Source organism: Vicugna pacos, chromosome 5 (assembly GCF_048564905.1).
Source record: "Vicugna pacos chromosome 5, VicPac4, whole genome shotgun sequence".
Lineage (NCBI taxonomy): Eukaryota > Metazoa > Chordata > Mammalia > Artiodactyla > Camelidae > Vicugna > Vicugna pacos.
Window position 1 is genome coordinate 44,723,595 of NC_132991.1, and position 14,663 is coordinate 44,738,257.

At 52.9% G+C, this 14,663-nt stretch overlaps 1 protein-coding gene across 2 annotated transcripts; it reads right to left on the minus strand.

Annotated features, from left to right (window-relative positions):
- Positions 1-9,184: 9,184 nt before the first annotated feature.
- Positions 9,185-13,619, minus strand: DLX2 (distal-less homeobox 2). Of its 2 annotated transcripts, none has more exons than XM_072961161.1 (3): positions 11,903-13,619; positions 11,223-11,407; positions 9,185-10,712 (listed from the first exon to the last, which is right to left on the minus strand). In XM_072961161.1, the coding sequence occupies exons 1-3, from the start codon at positions 12,294-12,296 to the stop codon at positions 10,308-10,310; spliced, it is 984 nt and encodes a 327-aa protein (XP_072817262.1). In that variant the 5' UTR covers positions 12,297-13,619; the 3' UTR covers positions 9,185-10,307. The 2 variants fall into 2 exon arrangements, with proteins under 2 accessions (XP_072817262.1, XP_072817261.1); XM_072961160.1 differs by having other exon boundaries at positions 11,223-11,410; positions 11,903-13,618.
- Between the last annotated feature and the right edge of the window lie 1,044 nt (positions 13,620-14,663).

The window sequence follows — 14,663 nt, forward strand, 5'->3', positions numbered from 1 at the left end:
AGGCGAAGGGACCCTCCACAGCCACTTCCACCCACCCGGGCCCATCCATAAGAAGAGACCCATTCCGGCCTAATAACCCCGGGCTTTTCTCTGCGACTTGGAGCAGGGGAGATGCCAAGGGAGGGGCAGGTGAGCTCCACTGACTCCTGGGGACCTGAGAGCTTGTCAAGTCAAGCCCCCACCTCCTTCCCAGCCGGAAAGTCCCAAGACAAGGCCATTAAGGGGCCCCTCCAATGGACCGTTCTGATCAGTTCGCTCCAGAAGAACGTGGGCTCTGAGCCGCTGGTATCAGCCTGACCTCCTCCGCCTGCGCCTCAGCCCTACCTCAACGCAGACCCTGCAGCCGAGCTGAAGGAACTCAGGAAAGCTGCGGGCCCCGATGGGCAGCTTTGAGCGACTCCCGCTTCACTCGAACTCGCCTTTCGACACTACTCCCCTCGGGGACTGGCCCTCCGCCTTTGGGGGGCCCTTTGCAGCGCGCGGTGGGGAGCAGAGCAGAGAAGGCAGTGATCTGTGTTGTGACATGCACCCATTTTTCAATTGGTGCTGGTGAAAGATCAGATGCGCCAGGCTTTTGCGACGCCCTTTAGGAAGGGGAGGGGAAGTAAGGGTGGGGGTGGAGAATGACGGAGGGAGCAGGGGAGTTAGTGGGGGATGGAGCCAGGGTCCTCGAGGTCCCTTCTGGGTCTGAGACTGGGGCTTTTCCTCTCCTATAGGCCTCCGAAACCTGGACCGCTAATGGGGAAGATTGGACCTCAGAGACAAGGATGCCGGTGGGAAGAGGGGTGTCAAAGCTGAAAGAGGAAACTGATTTCCCGGGCTGTGCTCTGGCGCGGGAGCAGGGTCCTTCCTGGATTTGGTTTCCCCTGCGACATGTGACTTTGCTCGCGGGAAAATTTCTTTCACACATCCGACTCGGTGCCCCAGACGGCAGACGGGGCCCAACGCCTGAAGCCACAGGCAAAGTCTGTTTGGTCAAGCGGATTTTAATACTTTGAGATATTAGCTTATACTAATTTAATAATCTCTTGCTAACAGTTCAAATAGAGAAATTATTAGTTTTAGCTCAACGAAGGCGGTCTTTAGTTAGGCTCTATTATAATTATAAGCAGTTGTACTTTTAAAAAATGTTAATCTCAGTATAGGCCTAATTAATGCTACCTTGTTACTGACAAGTAGTTCATCAAATATCTGATTCAAAGATTTTCATAATGAGTATATTAATTAAACTATGAATAATCTAAAGGTGGTTATATTTAAACAATACCTCATTATAATGATTAAATACTGATTTCGAATATTATGTCTTAACAATTGTCACTTAGAAAACACAACCTTTCCTTATGTATGAGTCTGTAATGGCAAAATGCAATTTTGGGATTTTTTTTCCCTTGTTCAAAAAATGTGAACCTCATTTTAAAACACTTCTGAAATAGGTTACACACAGCTTAATGATTATCAAAATGACTCTTTTCTGCAAAAAAAGACCCCAAAGTGCGCGTACAGCTGCAAACCCAAGAGGGTCAGCATCATTTCACTGTATTCTCTTCTTGATTACAAGCCGGGCCCATCAAACACAACATAATTACAGTAATTTCAGGTTTATTTATTCTAATGCAGTTTCCCCATCTCTCTGGTAATTATGAGCAATTTTTTCGCCCAGGGAATCTTTTTGCATTAACAAAAGAGATAACGCACTGAAAGCCAAATTTGCTGTGCATTGAGAAAAGGGAAAAAAAAAATCAAATAGGTGCGAGCTGCCATCTCTGCAATTCTCTGGTACCGGAGCCGGCAAATTGCTTGCAGGTGTATGGAGCAAGCTTGTCAATGGCCGAGCCTCCAAATTAGCAAATGCACAGCGTCGAAGTAATGAAGACAGACTTAGCAAAATTGCCAAACAACAGATACCTCTTTAATATCTTCTCTCACACACTCGTTCTAAAAGGGGTAAGGGTAGGAGTGGAGGGGCCGAAGCAACAGTTCCCAGCCTCCTCACTGGTCTTGGGTTTCATAAGCCTGGGACCCAGTAGTCCTGCATGTAGTAGTCTAATTGTGGAAGAACTCAGCTCCTAAATCTAGGCAATATTTTAATTTATTTTAAAAAATTGGGGGGATAACTAGGTTCATTTATTTATGTAATGGAGGTACTGGAGATTGAACCCAGGACCTCGTGCATGCTAAGCACTCACTCCACCACTGAGTTATGCCCTCCCTCCCCAGAAAATATTTTAAAATATAAAATTGAACACATGTTTATAGTTTACAACTTTCCTTCATTGATTATGTTTTCTTTTTCTTTTTTCTTTTTGAGGTTTGTGCTAGGCTGGGTCAGATGGCTCTCTAGCCTTCCCTACCCCAATTTTAAAAGCCACAAAAAGTTTTAGAATTCCCCCTACCTATATGCACAGAAGTATGAAATTATTCTTACAATCATTTGATGTAGAAATTAACTCAATCTCTCCCCTTGAAGAAATTGTCAATTTCTGTCACCTAAGGAAATGTAATTCTGGGTGCTGGATGTAGAACCTGAGATACTTGATCTCAAGAAAAAGTGGGAAGAAAGAAGCAATCCAGGCCCCCACCAATATATATATATTTTATCCTGCTACCCATGTCTTTCATCCTGTATCTTTTTAAAAAACCTATTTCAAAATTCTCTAGTTTTTGTCATCCCACCGCCTGGGTTAAACATCATGAAACCAAAGGCTAAAACGAACTTTTCTGCTTCTCATCTCCCATGGCCATATGAACCTCCATCATATGCAATACAGAAGGTAAGGGTCTCTCCCTCCCATGACTCAAAGAAACCCTCCTTCCGTCCCCAGATCCACAACAAGCCCCGTTTCAGTTGTAATCAGGCAAACGGTTCTAAAGGGTGCCTTCGCCAGGCTCAAGAAACTGTCACCCCCACCCACTCTATTCCTACCCCCGCCCTCATTCCCCAACCTTCAGGGATTAACACTTCCTGAAACATCAAGTGTTTTTATAAAAAGGAAAAAAAAAATAATCCTGACATCGCTGACAAGAAGTTTTGATGGAAGAATTAGCTGGTGCATACATAATCACTCCCCCACCCTCCTACTCCCGGAGCGGGAGCCGCCGCGGCGGGCGCAGCAGCCTTCCAACCCTCTGAAAAATGAAACCGATTTCCACCCTTACCTTCTTCAGTGTCAATTTCAGATAATCTGGACACAATCTTTGCTACATGAAATCAAAAGGGTCGAAGGCGGCTTTTGGCTGGGAGACTGACAGGAAAGAAAAGGAAAAAAAATGAAAAAAAAAAAGAAAAAAGGAAAAATAGGAAATACAAAACCGACCAAACCAGAGCAAAACAAAATCGGAAAACCAAAAAGAATCCCCTAGTCCCATCCTCCTATCCTGAGAGCAAAGAGTGGAGAGAGGTCCCCAGGACCAGGCGCCTCCGAGCGCTGCAGGCTTTTTGCAGCGCTGCGCTTGCAGAATAGGACTGAAATTTTCGGCTATATAGCCTCTGTCTTTATAGCTGATGAAAAAAATTGCAGATTATTAGCATAAATGTTTACTCTTCATTACGCTGATGACATTGTGCACTCGAGATCTTGGTAATCTTTGGGAAAATTATGAGTAATTTTTAAAAATTTTAAAGCAGCAGCAGTTACCATGCAATTCAGGCTAATTCTGCGTAGGCTCCGAACGGATATAATTATCGAGGAGTCAAGATGTTATGCTAAAAACTATGCATTGATATTCCCATTTATTATGTACATACAACTTTGACAATGTTGATGCTTGAAATAGCAGGAAATTGTCTTGCGCAAAAATTACAGTCCATATTAGGACATCTGAAATTGCGAAGAATTATATAGTAATTGCAGGCTTTCAGATGGGAGAGCCAGAATGCTCAAACTAGTGCAAATGTGGATAAAATTACAGATCAGAGCAAAAATTAGGGGAAAAGGGGGTCTGGGATTTTTCAGGTTGGCTATAGGATTCCGGAAGTGTCTAATGCCACATGATTGCTGCAGCTTTAGGGGATACATTCATGCTTCAAATAGCTCCTTGGCCAGGGTGGCTTTAATTGAATTTCTTGGGCTTTTTCTTTTAATAGGGGCAAATGAGAAAATTGGCCACCCAAGGCAAATTTTCACTGTTCTCCCCTGAACATGTTGGGAAGAGAATCCCTTCTCCCGCGGGCCTGCTGGCCCCAACTTAGCTGCCCAGGAGGCCCTGGGCCCCGACCCGAAATGTGGCAGCTGAGCAAGAAAGTGCCTGAGCCGGATCCACCCCTCCTCTTGACACCTCTGCTTTTCCTTTCCTTCTCCCCTTCTCTTTCCTTCAGCCCCTTTCTCAGATTCTTGCAAACCCTTCCAAAGTGCAGCGGTGTAGAGCCCTGGAGTCCACAGGCTGGGTCCCGGGGACGGGAGGTAGGGTGCGGGGGTGTCTGGCTGACTGAGGAGTTGGTGTGAGGCGGTCATCACCCCAAGGTAGAGTGCCGCCCAGTGTCGGCAAATGGGAGCCTGCTCTTTTGGAGGCTTTGGGACGCGGAGGGTAGGAGCTGAGGGTCCTTGGGGCCCACTCCGCGACCCTCCTAGGCTCTTCTTTGATCTCCACCACCAGAGACACTGCCCCCCAGAAATACTCATTCGCCACTGGGGCGGCGTTTCTCTCGGGCACTGAGACAGCCTGCGACTTTAAGAAGCCAAGACCGGGCCGCAGAAGGATGGGGCGGGGCGGGGACTGCCCCAGAGTGGGGGCTCCGGGAGGTTCCTGGCAGGAGATGCCACCGGGATTGCAGCCACCACCCGGAGCAGCCTGGACTCGGTCGGGTTCCAGGGCCAGAAGTCTCCATTGTTCCGTGAGCGACAATTTCATCTCTAGAGTGTCTGAGCCTCTTGGACCACAAAAAGGAGGGCAGAAGCGGGAGTGGGGAAAGCCCGCCATGTTTGGTCTGTGAGGGCCCAAGTCTGTCCTCAGGAATTACACCAGAGCGCTCCAAGTCCAGTCCCTCCCTCCCCCTCGCTTTTTCTCCATCCCTGGAGTTCTAATCCTCTGCCCCGTAGCCCCGGCCCGCCACAGGGAGCCTTTCTCCACCATCCCGGGCTCCGCGCCCAACTGACGCCTCCAGCCCCCGCCCTCCGGCTTCTAGCGCTGGCGGGACTCGACCCGGGACGCAGCTGGTGGCACCAGGCCTCCTGAGGATCCCCAAAACGGGCCTCTGGAGAATCCTGGGAGAGCTGCACATCCCGAAAACTGCTAAGACACTACATGGCTTGCGGTCTGGCCCGACCCGAGGACAGAGAAAAGGGAGGCGGCCCGGGAAAGAAAGGTCTATGTAGAGACTGTGCCTGTGTTCTCACGTGGAGGCGGAGTGGCTGTTCCTCCAAGACCTGCCTGCTCTTTCTTTTCGTGAGGCAGTCGTCTCCTCCGCCCGGCCCGGCCCCGGGCCCCAGGGTGGAATGTAGCATCTTGTAATGTGGCAATCACTGCCAAACCCGTCCCCGCGAGGGGAATTCCCGCCAGGGGGCCTTGGAGGGTTGTGGGGCCTCCTCATCCGCCCGCGTCGGTATGTTTGGGGGTAAGGGTAGGGGGCCGGGCAGCGGGTAAGCTTAGGGGGCAGATCCCAGGTAGGGAAGGAGAACCTGGAGGCGGGGGAAGGGGACGGGAGGGAGACTTTCCTGGAGCAGTTTTGGGTATCACAGCCATCTGAGAGCCTGCCAGTCTCTGGAGAGCCTGGTTGGACCGGGCCAGGGGCTCGAGTAATCAAGACTGCAGGATCGCGTCCCACCCACTGGCTTCCGGGGACCCCCAAGACAAATGCAAAGGGATCTGTATTTTAGAAGGAAGAGAGAATCTGTATTTTCATTCTCAAAGAGGTCTCTGTCCCTAAGCATGTTTAAGGCGCTGGTGGTCGTTGTTCCCTAAAGAGAAAAGACCCGGTTAGTGACTTTTGAGCGAGTGCTTGGGACGGGGATGTGAAGAGGGGTGTGTGTTTTGGGGGAGTGGGGAATGGCTCTTGGGTTTTACAGTGAGAACGACTTTGAAAGGTCAAAGGGCTTTCTACTCCCCGACATCATTCTCCTTCGGGGGACCTTCCAACAGTGGAGGGGACCCTTCGACCACTTCCACATTCCTCTCTTTACCCTTGTTTCCCTCCTCCCTCCTTCTACTACAGAACTGTTTGTAAACAAAACTCCAGTCTTCCAGCGCTCTCTCCGCCCCCATCAAACCTGATACTTCCCCCAGACTCGCCCCACCAGTCTCGGAAATCCTTTCACAGGACGGATATTCACAATTTTCACAAGTAATCCTGAAAAGAGGCCGAGGGGAAGCTTCCTAAACGGTCCCACATTGCAGCCGCGCTGATTAGGCCCGGGATCCATTCCTTTTCTTCCCTATCCTCTCTAGCCCCGGAGCGGCGGGTCAGGCGGCAGGAATTCGGGGCAGCGGGAGGGGGGTGCGCCTACACTACACGGAGCACCCAAGGCGGAGTGGCGGGTGGCTGTACACGATCTGGGGGGGGGGGAGTGGGGGAGGGGTGAATGGGGGGGGATGCGAGGAGAAGGGAAGCAGGGCGCACCCGGGCTGCTTGCAGCAGGAGTTAGAACTCGGTGCCAGCGCTCTGCCGGAGTTCCGAGCAACCCTGCCAGGAGGTGGAGCGGAGAGGACCGGGCACCCCTCACTCTTCAGCTTTCCTCCCCCTGCTTCCCAGCGCTTGCCATATCCTGTCTCTGGCCTGATATTTCACGCGAGCAAATGGAAGGGGATTACAAGGAAGATTTATGTGTGTTTCGAGCGCGGCTGGTTTCCCAGTGTAGGGAGCTGAGATCGCTGCTTCCCATTTCCATTTTTCATTTGCGCTTTAGGGAGCGCAGTCGGACGCGGGGGGAGCGTGTCTCCGCGGCGGCGGGCTGATCACAGGGCTCCGCGTCTTCTGGCGGGCCGGGAGACTGTGAGAATGGCTTGCCAGCGCGTCGCCCCCGGCGGGGCTGGAGCTGGCCCCCGCCTCCCCCAGCCGGCTTTGTTTCTCCCCTCTCTCACCCCTCCTCCTCCCCGCCCCCTCACTTCTGGGACCCGGGTGCATCCAGGCTTTCCCTTCTCTTTGCCCTTCTCCTTGTCTTAGGAAACGCCCTCTTCCTCTGGCCCCTGCACCCTTCTGCTCTCTGCTTCGAGGGCTTCCCGGGGAAAGGCGCTCCGTGGTCCGGCCCTACCCCGCCGCCGCCGGGTGCCAGGTTCGGTGACTCCGGAGAGTCTGTAGGGCCTCGGCCCACCCCGGAGCTGGGGCCGCCCGCCCTCCCGGCTCCCAGGCTCGCTCATGCCAAGGCCTGTTGCGTGATTCCAACTTGGGCTGACATTCTCTGCCCCGGGCGCTCCGGCGTAGGCCTCTTAATCATCTTGTCTGCTGCAGATCCTCGACACCAGCCAATTTACTGCCCCGTCTCTCTTCGCCGGTTTCAGGAGGGGGAGGGGAGTGTGAGTATAGGAGGGGAGGGCACAGTGAACCGCAGGAAGAAGGCTGGCATCAGCTCCTGGCAAAGAAAACGGTGGAATTTGGAGTCTGGGGGAGGGGTAGCAGGAATGGGGGTCTGCTTAGGGAAGTCAGAATCGAGGGGTCAAATGGGCTTCAATCCAGGCTTTGCTAGCCTGGGAAAACAATGCAGGAATGCAAATGGACACTGGACTGTGTAGCCTCCCTGCCTTCCCCAGAGCTCCAACTCCTTGGACCACACTCTGTTGTAAACCAGATTCGATGCAGGCCCCAAACAATCTGGCCAGAAAAGTGAGGATCCCTCTCCGTGGTGCCTAGAAAGTCACCCTTGTCCCATGACTAGGGTTTGGTTTTGTTTTTGGCAGGGATTATTTGAAGACGCACAGCAGGACGGCCTGAATAATCATTCTAGAGGAGAAGAGGCCTGGATCTGGCAAGCAGGGCTCTCTGGCTTGCCCTCAACTTCTTCTGTGATGGCTGGTCACTTCAGAGGTAATGGCTAAGGTTCAGGCTGCCATGTAGGAAGGACCCAGAGCTCTCCCAGACCTAGAACGCTGCTCTTCCACACAAGGTGAAGTTGGCAAGGCCTCTGGGTAACTCTGGGCCTCATAACTGCAGGCAAATTAAAGTCTTACTACTATCTGGGGGCATTGGAACAAAATAATATACTAAGAGCAAAAAGTTATTGATTGCATACAGTATGCCACATTCTGTTACATCATTGCCTCATTAAATGCTCACAACTCTGAGATAGCTGCTATTATTAATCCTGTCTTATACATCTGCAAGCTGCAGCACAGAAAGGTTAAGTGAGTAGCCTAAAGTCACACAGTCCGACTGAAGCCAGGAAGCTTCCAATTGTTGGCCCCAGCGCTTTCAAGGAAAGGGACTTTTAGTTCAAGCCTGGATTACCTACCTACCCCTGGCCTTTGCAGGGAATGCCAGAAATTAGGGTCACTTCCAAAGCTGGAAGCTAGTTAAAGTAGAAAGCAGAGCAGAATAACATAACGTATCTTTCCCCTCTGAGATTCTGAAGTGGAACAATACTGCTTCCACAGCAATGTGCATTGGTCTCCGTGTGAATGTGCATGAATTTATGTCAGTGTTAGGTGTTAGTGTAAGTGTGATTCAGTATGTGATAGTTTGGTTGTGATTGTGAGAGTCACAGTGTGTGATTGCATGTGTGCTAGCGCACCTTTGTGCGCCCGGGGTCGCCCTATATTGCAGTCTCCCGAGGGCCTGGGTGACTCACTGAGTTCTCAGCTCAGCCAGCCCCAGAAGGGCCGCGGGGCAAACAGAGGGGAGGGTCTAAAGTAGGGGTCTGACCCCGGTTTTGACTGGTTCCCCGCGGCGACTCGAATGCACTGCGGGGCCAGCACTGCGGGCGCGGGGGCGGCTGAGACCGCCCAGGAGCGGGGCTGCGGCGCCGGCGCCGGAGGGGCCGGGCGGGCGGAGGCTGGAGCCGCCCTGCGCTCAGTGACTCACCGCGCCGAGAGATGGCGAACCTCGCGCCGGGACTCGGAAGTGGGCAGAGCGTGAACACTCGCGCAGCGACACTGCGCTGAGTGCGCCTGTCCGCGCCTGTCCTCTCCTTGCCACATCTCACCGCGACTCGTAGCCTCCGAAAGATGTAAATGTCACTCTTGGCTGACCTGGGTCCCCGCTTGGGCAGCGGCTCGAGCTTCCAGGTCGTGACACCAAGGAAAAAGCGCACACATCCAATGAAAACAATAATTTATTTAAATAATCTCTTCATAGTGTAAAATCAACATTAAGAGCATGTTGTTTTCATAATAAATAACCCCAAAATACCTTTCAAGAACAAAGACTTTAGGACAAAATAAAACAAATCCAAATCAGTAGCTTAGTTAAACTGAGAAAATTTTTCAAGGGGAAAAATAAAAGAGGTTGCTGAGGTCACTGCTGAACCGCAGTTTTCACAGGTGGGGGGGTTTACAAAAAAGTCTGAAAAGAGTATTTTTATACAAATAAATCAGTGGGAAATCTGCACAGACACCTTTATTTACAAACGCTATGCCGAAGTCCAGGCTAATAATCCTGAATAGGTTTTAAAAAAGATAATTTAAACACATTTTTTGCAGTGTCCACATATTAAAAAATCATTTTTCCCCAACATCAAAATGAGGTCATCCGCAAAGGCACCTAAACATTTTTTAAAATAAAAATTAAAAAACTCCACTGGTGAAGGAAGGGGAGAGCTAAGGGAGTGTTCCTGGGGGAGAGCTAAGGTGGGGAAGGGACGGGGGCTCCAAGGGCTGGAAACGGCAGGGCAGAAAAAAAGCGGCAGGCCGCCTGGGTCAAGGAGGAGTGAGGGGGGTGGGAGGGCGGGCAGGCAGGACCCGGGAGGTCAATAACCCTAGAGGACTGGAGTTGAGCCTGGGGGCGGGCGAGGAGAAAGGAGCCTCAGAGGGCCCGGGCAGCCTTGCGGGCGGGGGAGGCGTCTCTCTCGGGGACTCAGCTCGCGGCCCGCGGCGAAAAAGGCGCCGGACTGCCTCGCCGGGCGGGGCGGGGAGGGGAGGGGAGGCGAGGCAAGTCTGAGGCGGGACTCAGGTCGGAAAGGCGTCTGTGGCAGGCGTCCTTCGCCACGTGGAGGCCGGGTTCCTCCGAGAGGAACCCGTGGGACGAGAAGACGCCTCCCAGTCCCTGTCTGCGCGGTGGCCGCGCGAGGGAGCAGGGCCTGGGGTAGGCCATCTTGGGACGCCACCTCCGGGAGCGGCGGGTGGCATCTTCGGGGCCAGCAGGAGGAACCCTCTGGCTCTGGGAGTGAGCACTGAGGCTAACTGGTCTCTGCTCTCTCAGTCTCTGGCGCAGTCTCCAGGGGTTAGAAAATCGTCCCCGCGCTCACCGGGGCGCCCCCGCTGCCGTGGTGGTGATGGTGGTGGTGGTGTGGCTGCTGGGTCTGCGTCGGGTGCAGCAGTGGCGCCGGGGCCTGCAGGTGCGAGCCGGAGCCCGAGGCCTGGTGGTACCACGGGTAGTTGCCCAGGAAAGCCGAGGCCGCGCTGCTCGGGCTAGAGCCCGTGCTCCCCGCGCCGCTGCCGCCGCTGCCCGGGCCGCCGCTGCCCGCCATCCGCTGCGGCGCGCCAAAGTCCCAGGAGGCCGGCGCCGAGGACGGTGGAGAAGCACAAGGTGGCGAGGCGCTAGCCCCTGGGTGCTGCTCCGAAGGGATCTCACCGCTCTTCCACATCTTCTTGAACTTGGATCGGCGGTTCTGGAACCAGATTTTGACCTTGGTGGAAAAGGGACCTGAGCGTTAGTGGACGACCCTCGGCCTGGGGCAGGGGAGGGGAGGAAGCGTAGGAAGACCGGGTAAGAGGTGGTCACCCCGGGAAGGTAAGCCGATCATGTGCCGCGGCCTCGGAGGCTCCTTTGGGAGGTAATCTCAAAAACTCAGACAGCTGATATGTGGTAACTGCAGTGATAGTAACAGCGGGCGGGGGTCAGGAGGGCCAACTGTTTTACCCGCTTAATCAGTAGTGGTTGGAAAGATAACTTGATACAAGATTTCTGCCCATCCCGGTCCTTTCCTTTTCTCACACGCGGCGGCCCCCTGGGGAATTTCAGCTTCGGGAGTGTAAGTTTAGGCCGCCCAAGGCGCGAACCTCGAAATCCTTAAAATTACTTAAGAAACTAAACAACAATAACAAGAACAACAACAAAACATTGTCCAGAACCCGCCTGCTTCCCAGCCATCCCAGGTCAGCGCCCTCCTTCTGCCTCTCAGTCCGCGAGCCCTCACCTGAGTCTGTGTGAGGCCCAGAGACGCCGCCAGTTCGGCTCGCTCGGGCAGTGCCAGGTATTGAGTCTTTTGGAAACGCCGCTGAAGAGCCGCCAGCTGGAAACTGGAGTAGATGGTTCGGGGTTTCCGGACTTTCTTTGGCTTCCCGTTTACTATCCGGATTTCAGGCTCGACGTCCTCTTTCTCTGCTATGAAACGGAATCGTGAGACCCGCGCAAACAGGGCAGGGCCCTGAAGTTCTCGCCTGCTGGGAGCGCAGCGTGGGACCTGGCCTGAGCTGGGAGGCAGGTTCTTGGAGGCGCCAAGCGGCGCTCAAGCACAACTTCGCAACGCGCGTACCCGCGCCGCCACGGAACCCGGGAACTAGATCCTCCAGGGAGAGGGAAGACAGGGGCAAACCGGAGAGAAAGGGGCAGCAAGTGGTAAAGAAAAGCATGCACCACGAAGCATGCACCGTGCGCCCATTCGGCTCCCGAGGCCACCTGGTCCTACTGCGTACAGAGGGACTTACCCGGTGACCCTTGGTCTATTGGAGGTTGAGGAGAGTAAAGGGCGCGGGGCGGGCAGGGAGCAGTGTGAAAGGCCAGGGCTCCAGATGGATCCCTGCCCCAAATATCTTTATCCCACCCACCCCAGTAACCAGGCTGACTTGGCACACTTGACACCAACGTTATGCATACCAGGTTCGTTGTTTGCTGGGGACGAACTGGTCCCGTAGGGCGCGTAGGAGGTGTAGGCGGCGGTGTAACCCAGGTCGTAGCCGCTCTTGGCGGAATAAGGGACGTTGTTGAGGCCGCTGGCGTGGTACTGGTAGGAACCCATGTGCGCGTAGGGCGAGCCCCCACTGCCGCCGCCGCCCGCCGGGTGCTGCTGGTTGGTATAGTAGCTGCTGTCGGTAGCTGTGGACACCGGGAGTGTGGGCGACTCCTGGGGCTTGTGGAGGCTGCTGCTGTTGCTGCCGCCGGGGCCAGCGCCGCCGCCGCTCGGGGGCTGCTGGTGCTGGTGGTACGTAGTGGAGGCCGTAATCTGGGTCGAGTGCATATCAGCTACCAGACTGTCAAAGACTCCAGTCATCCTGGCCCGGGATGGGAAAGAGCAGGGGTAGCGGGCGCGAGGGGGTAGGGAGGCGCCTCCTCCGTCTCTCCCCGTCCCCGCCAGCAGCCAATGTAATTACAGGGGGGAGGGGGGAGGAAAACAAGAAATGTAGCAACGGTCTAGGCAACTCCTCCTCCGGGGGAGGCGATCACCGTGCACTGCTCGGGACAGCAGTATCCGGCTGCATCCTCTCTTCCGCCTCTAGGGCCGCTCAGCTCCTTGCCCAGCGCGGGCTCAGGCTGGGGGTAGGCAGTGGAGTGGGTAGAGATAGCGGGGCCTTGCCAGGGCTCCAGGAGGTGGGAGCAGGTGAGCAGCCTGGAGCGGCTTTAGGATTGTCTGCGGGGCGGGCTCCTACAGGGTGGGCATTTAACACTCGTCACGTGAGCGCATGCGGCGTCACCTAGCAACAGCCAATCAGAAGAGCCAGGCCGCGAGGCTACTGGCGCCCAGGAACGCCAGGCGGGGAGGCGGTGTCACAGGGCCCGCGCTGAGGCTGCTGTGGTTCTGGGGGCAGACAAGCGGCTGCTGAATGAGAGCAGCGACGTGAGGGTCTGGGAGTGGGGCGGTGGGGAGTTAGGGAGGCCGGCTGGCTGGAGGACAGAAGGCGTGAAGACGGAGATTGGCATTTCCCTCAGAGGAAGAAGAAACGTGGTCTCTCATCCCAATCTGTGTACAGGTGCCAACCAATTCTGATAATTCGTTACCTTCATGTCCGAGGTCAACTTTCAAACGTTAATCCAAATAAAGCAGTGCCGACAGCCCGGTCAGCTCTAGCTCCGCTTTTCCTGGAAGAGTCTGGCATTTACTCTTGTCAGCCACTCGGCACCGGACATACTCGATTGATTTAAATTATCCATAAACCATATATAATAATACCTGCTTACTAACTAACCCACAGGGATATTAGGGCAATTAATTCGATAATATTTAAACTATTTTTAATTGTTGCTTGAGAGAAAAGCTATATATGTCCAAGGGTATTCTTGCTAATGATACATTCGAAACCATTTTCCTTGTACTTTCCTGAAACGCTAACTCTGAATAACTATGTGTATATGATGGCTAATTGACGACCGAAAAACGATCCCAGGGATTTCCTCCCTACTGTTGGAAAGCTAGACCGGACTGACCAGATGGCCTTCAAAGTTCATTCTAACTCTAAATTCCACTTTTTTAAGAAAAAGGAAATGGGATAATACTTCTGTGAGAGTGTCATCTCGCTACTAGAAGTCTTGGTAAACTTACAGAAACACATATAAAAGTTTTACCTCACGATCTTAATCCTATTTTGCGTTTTTTTTTTTCATTTTAGGACCCTGCTTGGTCCTATCATTGCAACTTCTTTTAAATCTGAAGTGTCGACTTCCTCTATCTCTATTTCCTGGTGGCTGGGAACCAGGGCTGGAGTTGAGGGACATGCGCCTATACTGGACTCCTGTTACTGCCTTGTGGCGCCACCTGGTGGAGGTGTTCGTGGTTGCAGCGGGCCCAGTAGACGGTCTAATCACACCCAGGCGCCAGGCTCTGAACCCCCCCCAAAGAACAAAATAGTAATTAAAAGCCACAAAATTGTACTAGTGCGTGCCATCTGAAGCGCCCCTTCCTAAAGACATACATGTCGCTGAAAGAACGTGTTACAACAATTGTCTAATGGAAAACAAGTTGATACTTTGAAAAATATGATCTTCCCCAGAAAAACCAAGTGTGTAATTTAAAAACTCAAGCATCCACATAGCTCTCTCTCTGCAGAATAGCGAGGACGGTAATCCGCCTTCAAATCTGCCTGGATTTAGTCCCTAGGTTTCCTTTTGGTTACAAAAGGCCCCAAACAGAGAAGGGTGAGCTGGTTAGAAAGTTCTGGAGGTGGGATTCACCAGTATGGGTCACATCACCTCATCACTGTGCTCAGCCTGCTACTTTGTGCATCCCCAGTCACAAAGTTAACCTATTGATATTCAGCTGTTTTGATGTAAGATAGAAGGTTGTGTTCCTTTTGAAAATGAACTATAAAACATCTAATTTCCATTGTCTTTCCTTGTCTCTGCTCCTTTGTTCCCACCCCAAGCATGTCCTGCAGACTTTTTCAAGGTGGCAGGTGTGTTGTATTTTATTATCTATGAGAAACTGCATTAAATAGCCTTAAGTCCAGGTCAGCTGAGATCTGATAAATGGCATCTTCCTGGAAGGAAAGATGACTCCAGTTCCCCTTTAACTGGAAAACAAGGGACTATGTGTATGTGGGGAAAAAGACCAGAGGCAGTGAGGAGAAAGAGTGAGAGAGGGGGGCAGAATTTGCAACTGCATTTGGAGAATCAAGTAAAGACTTGCGATGTTAATTCTGATAAT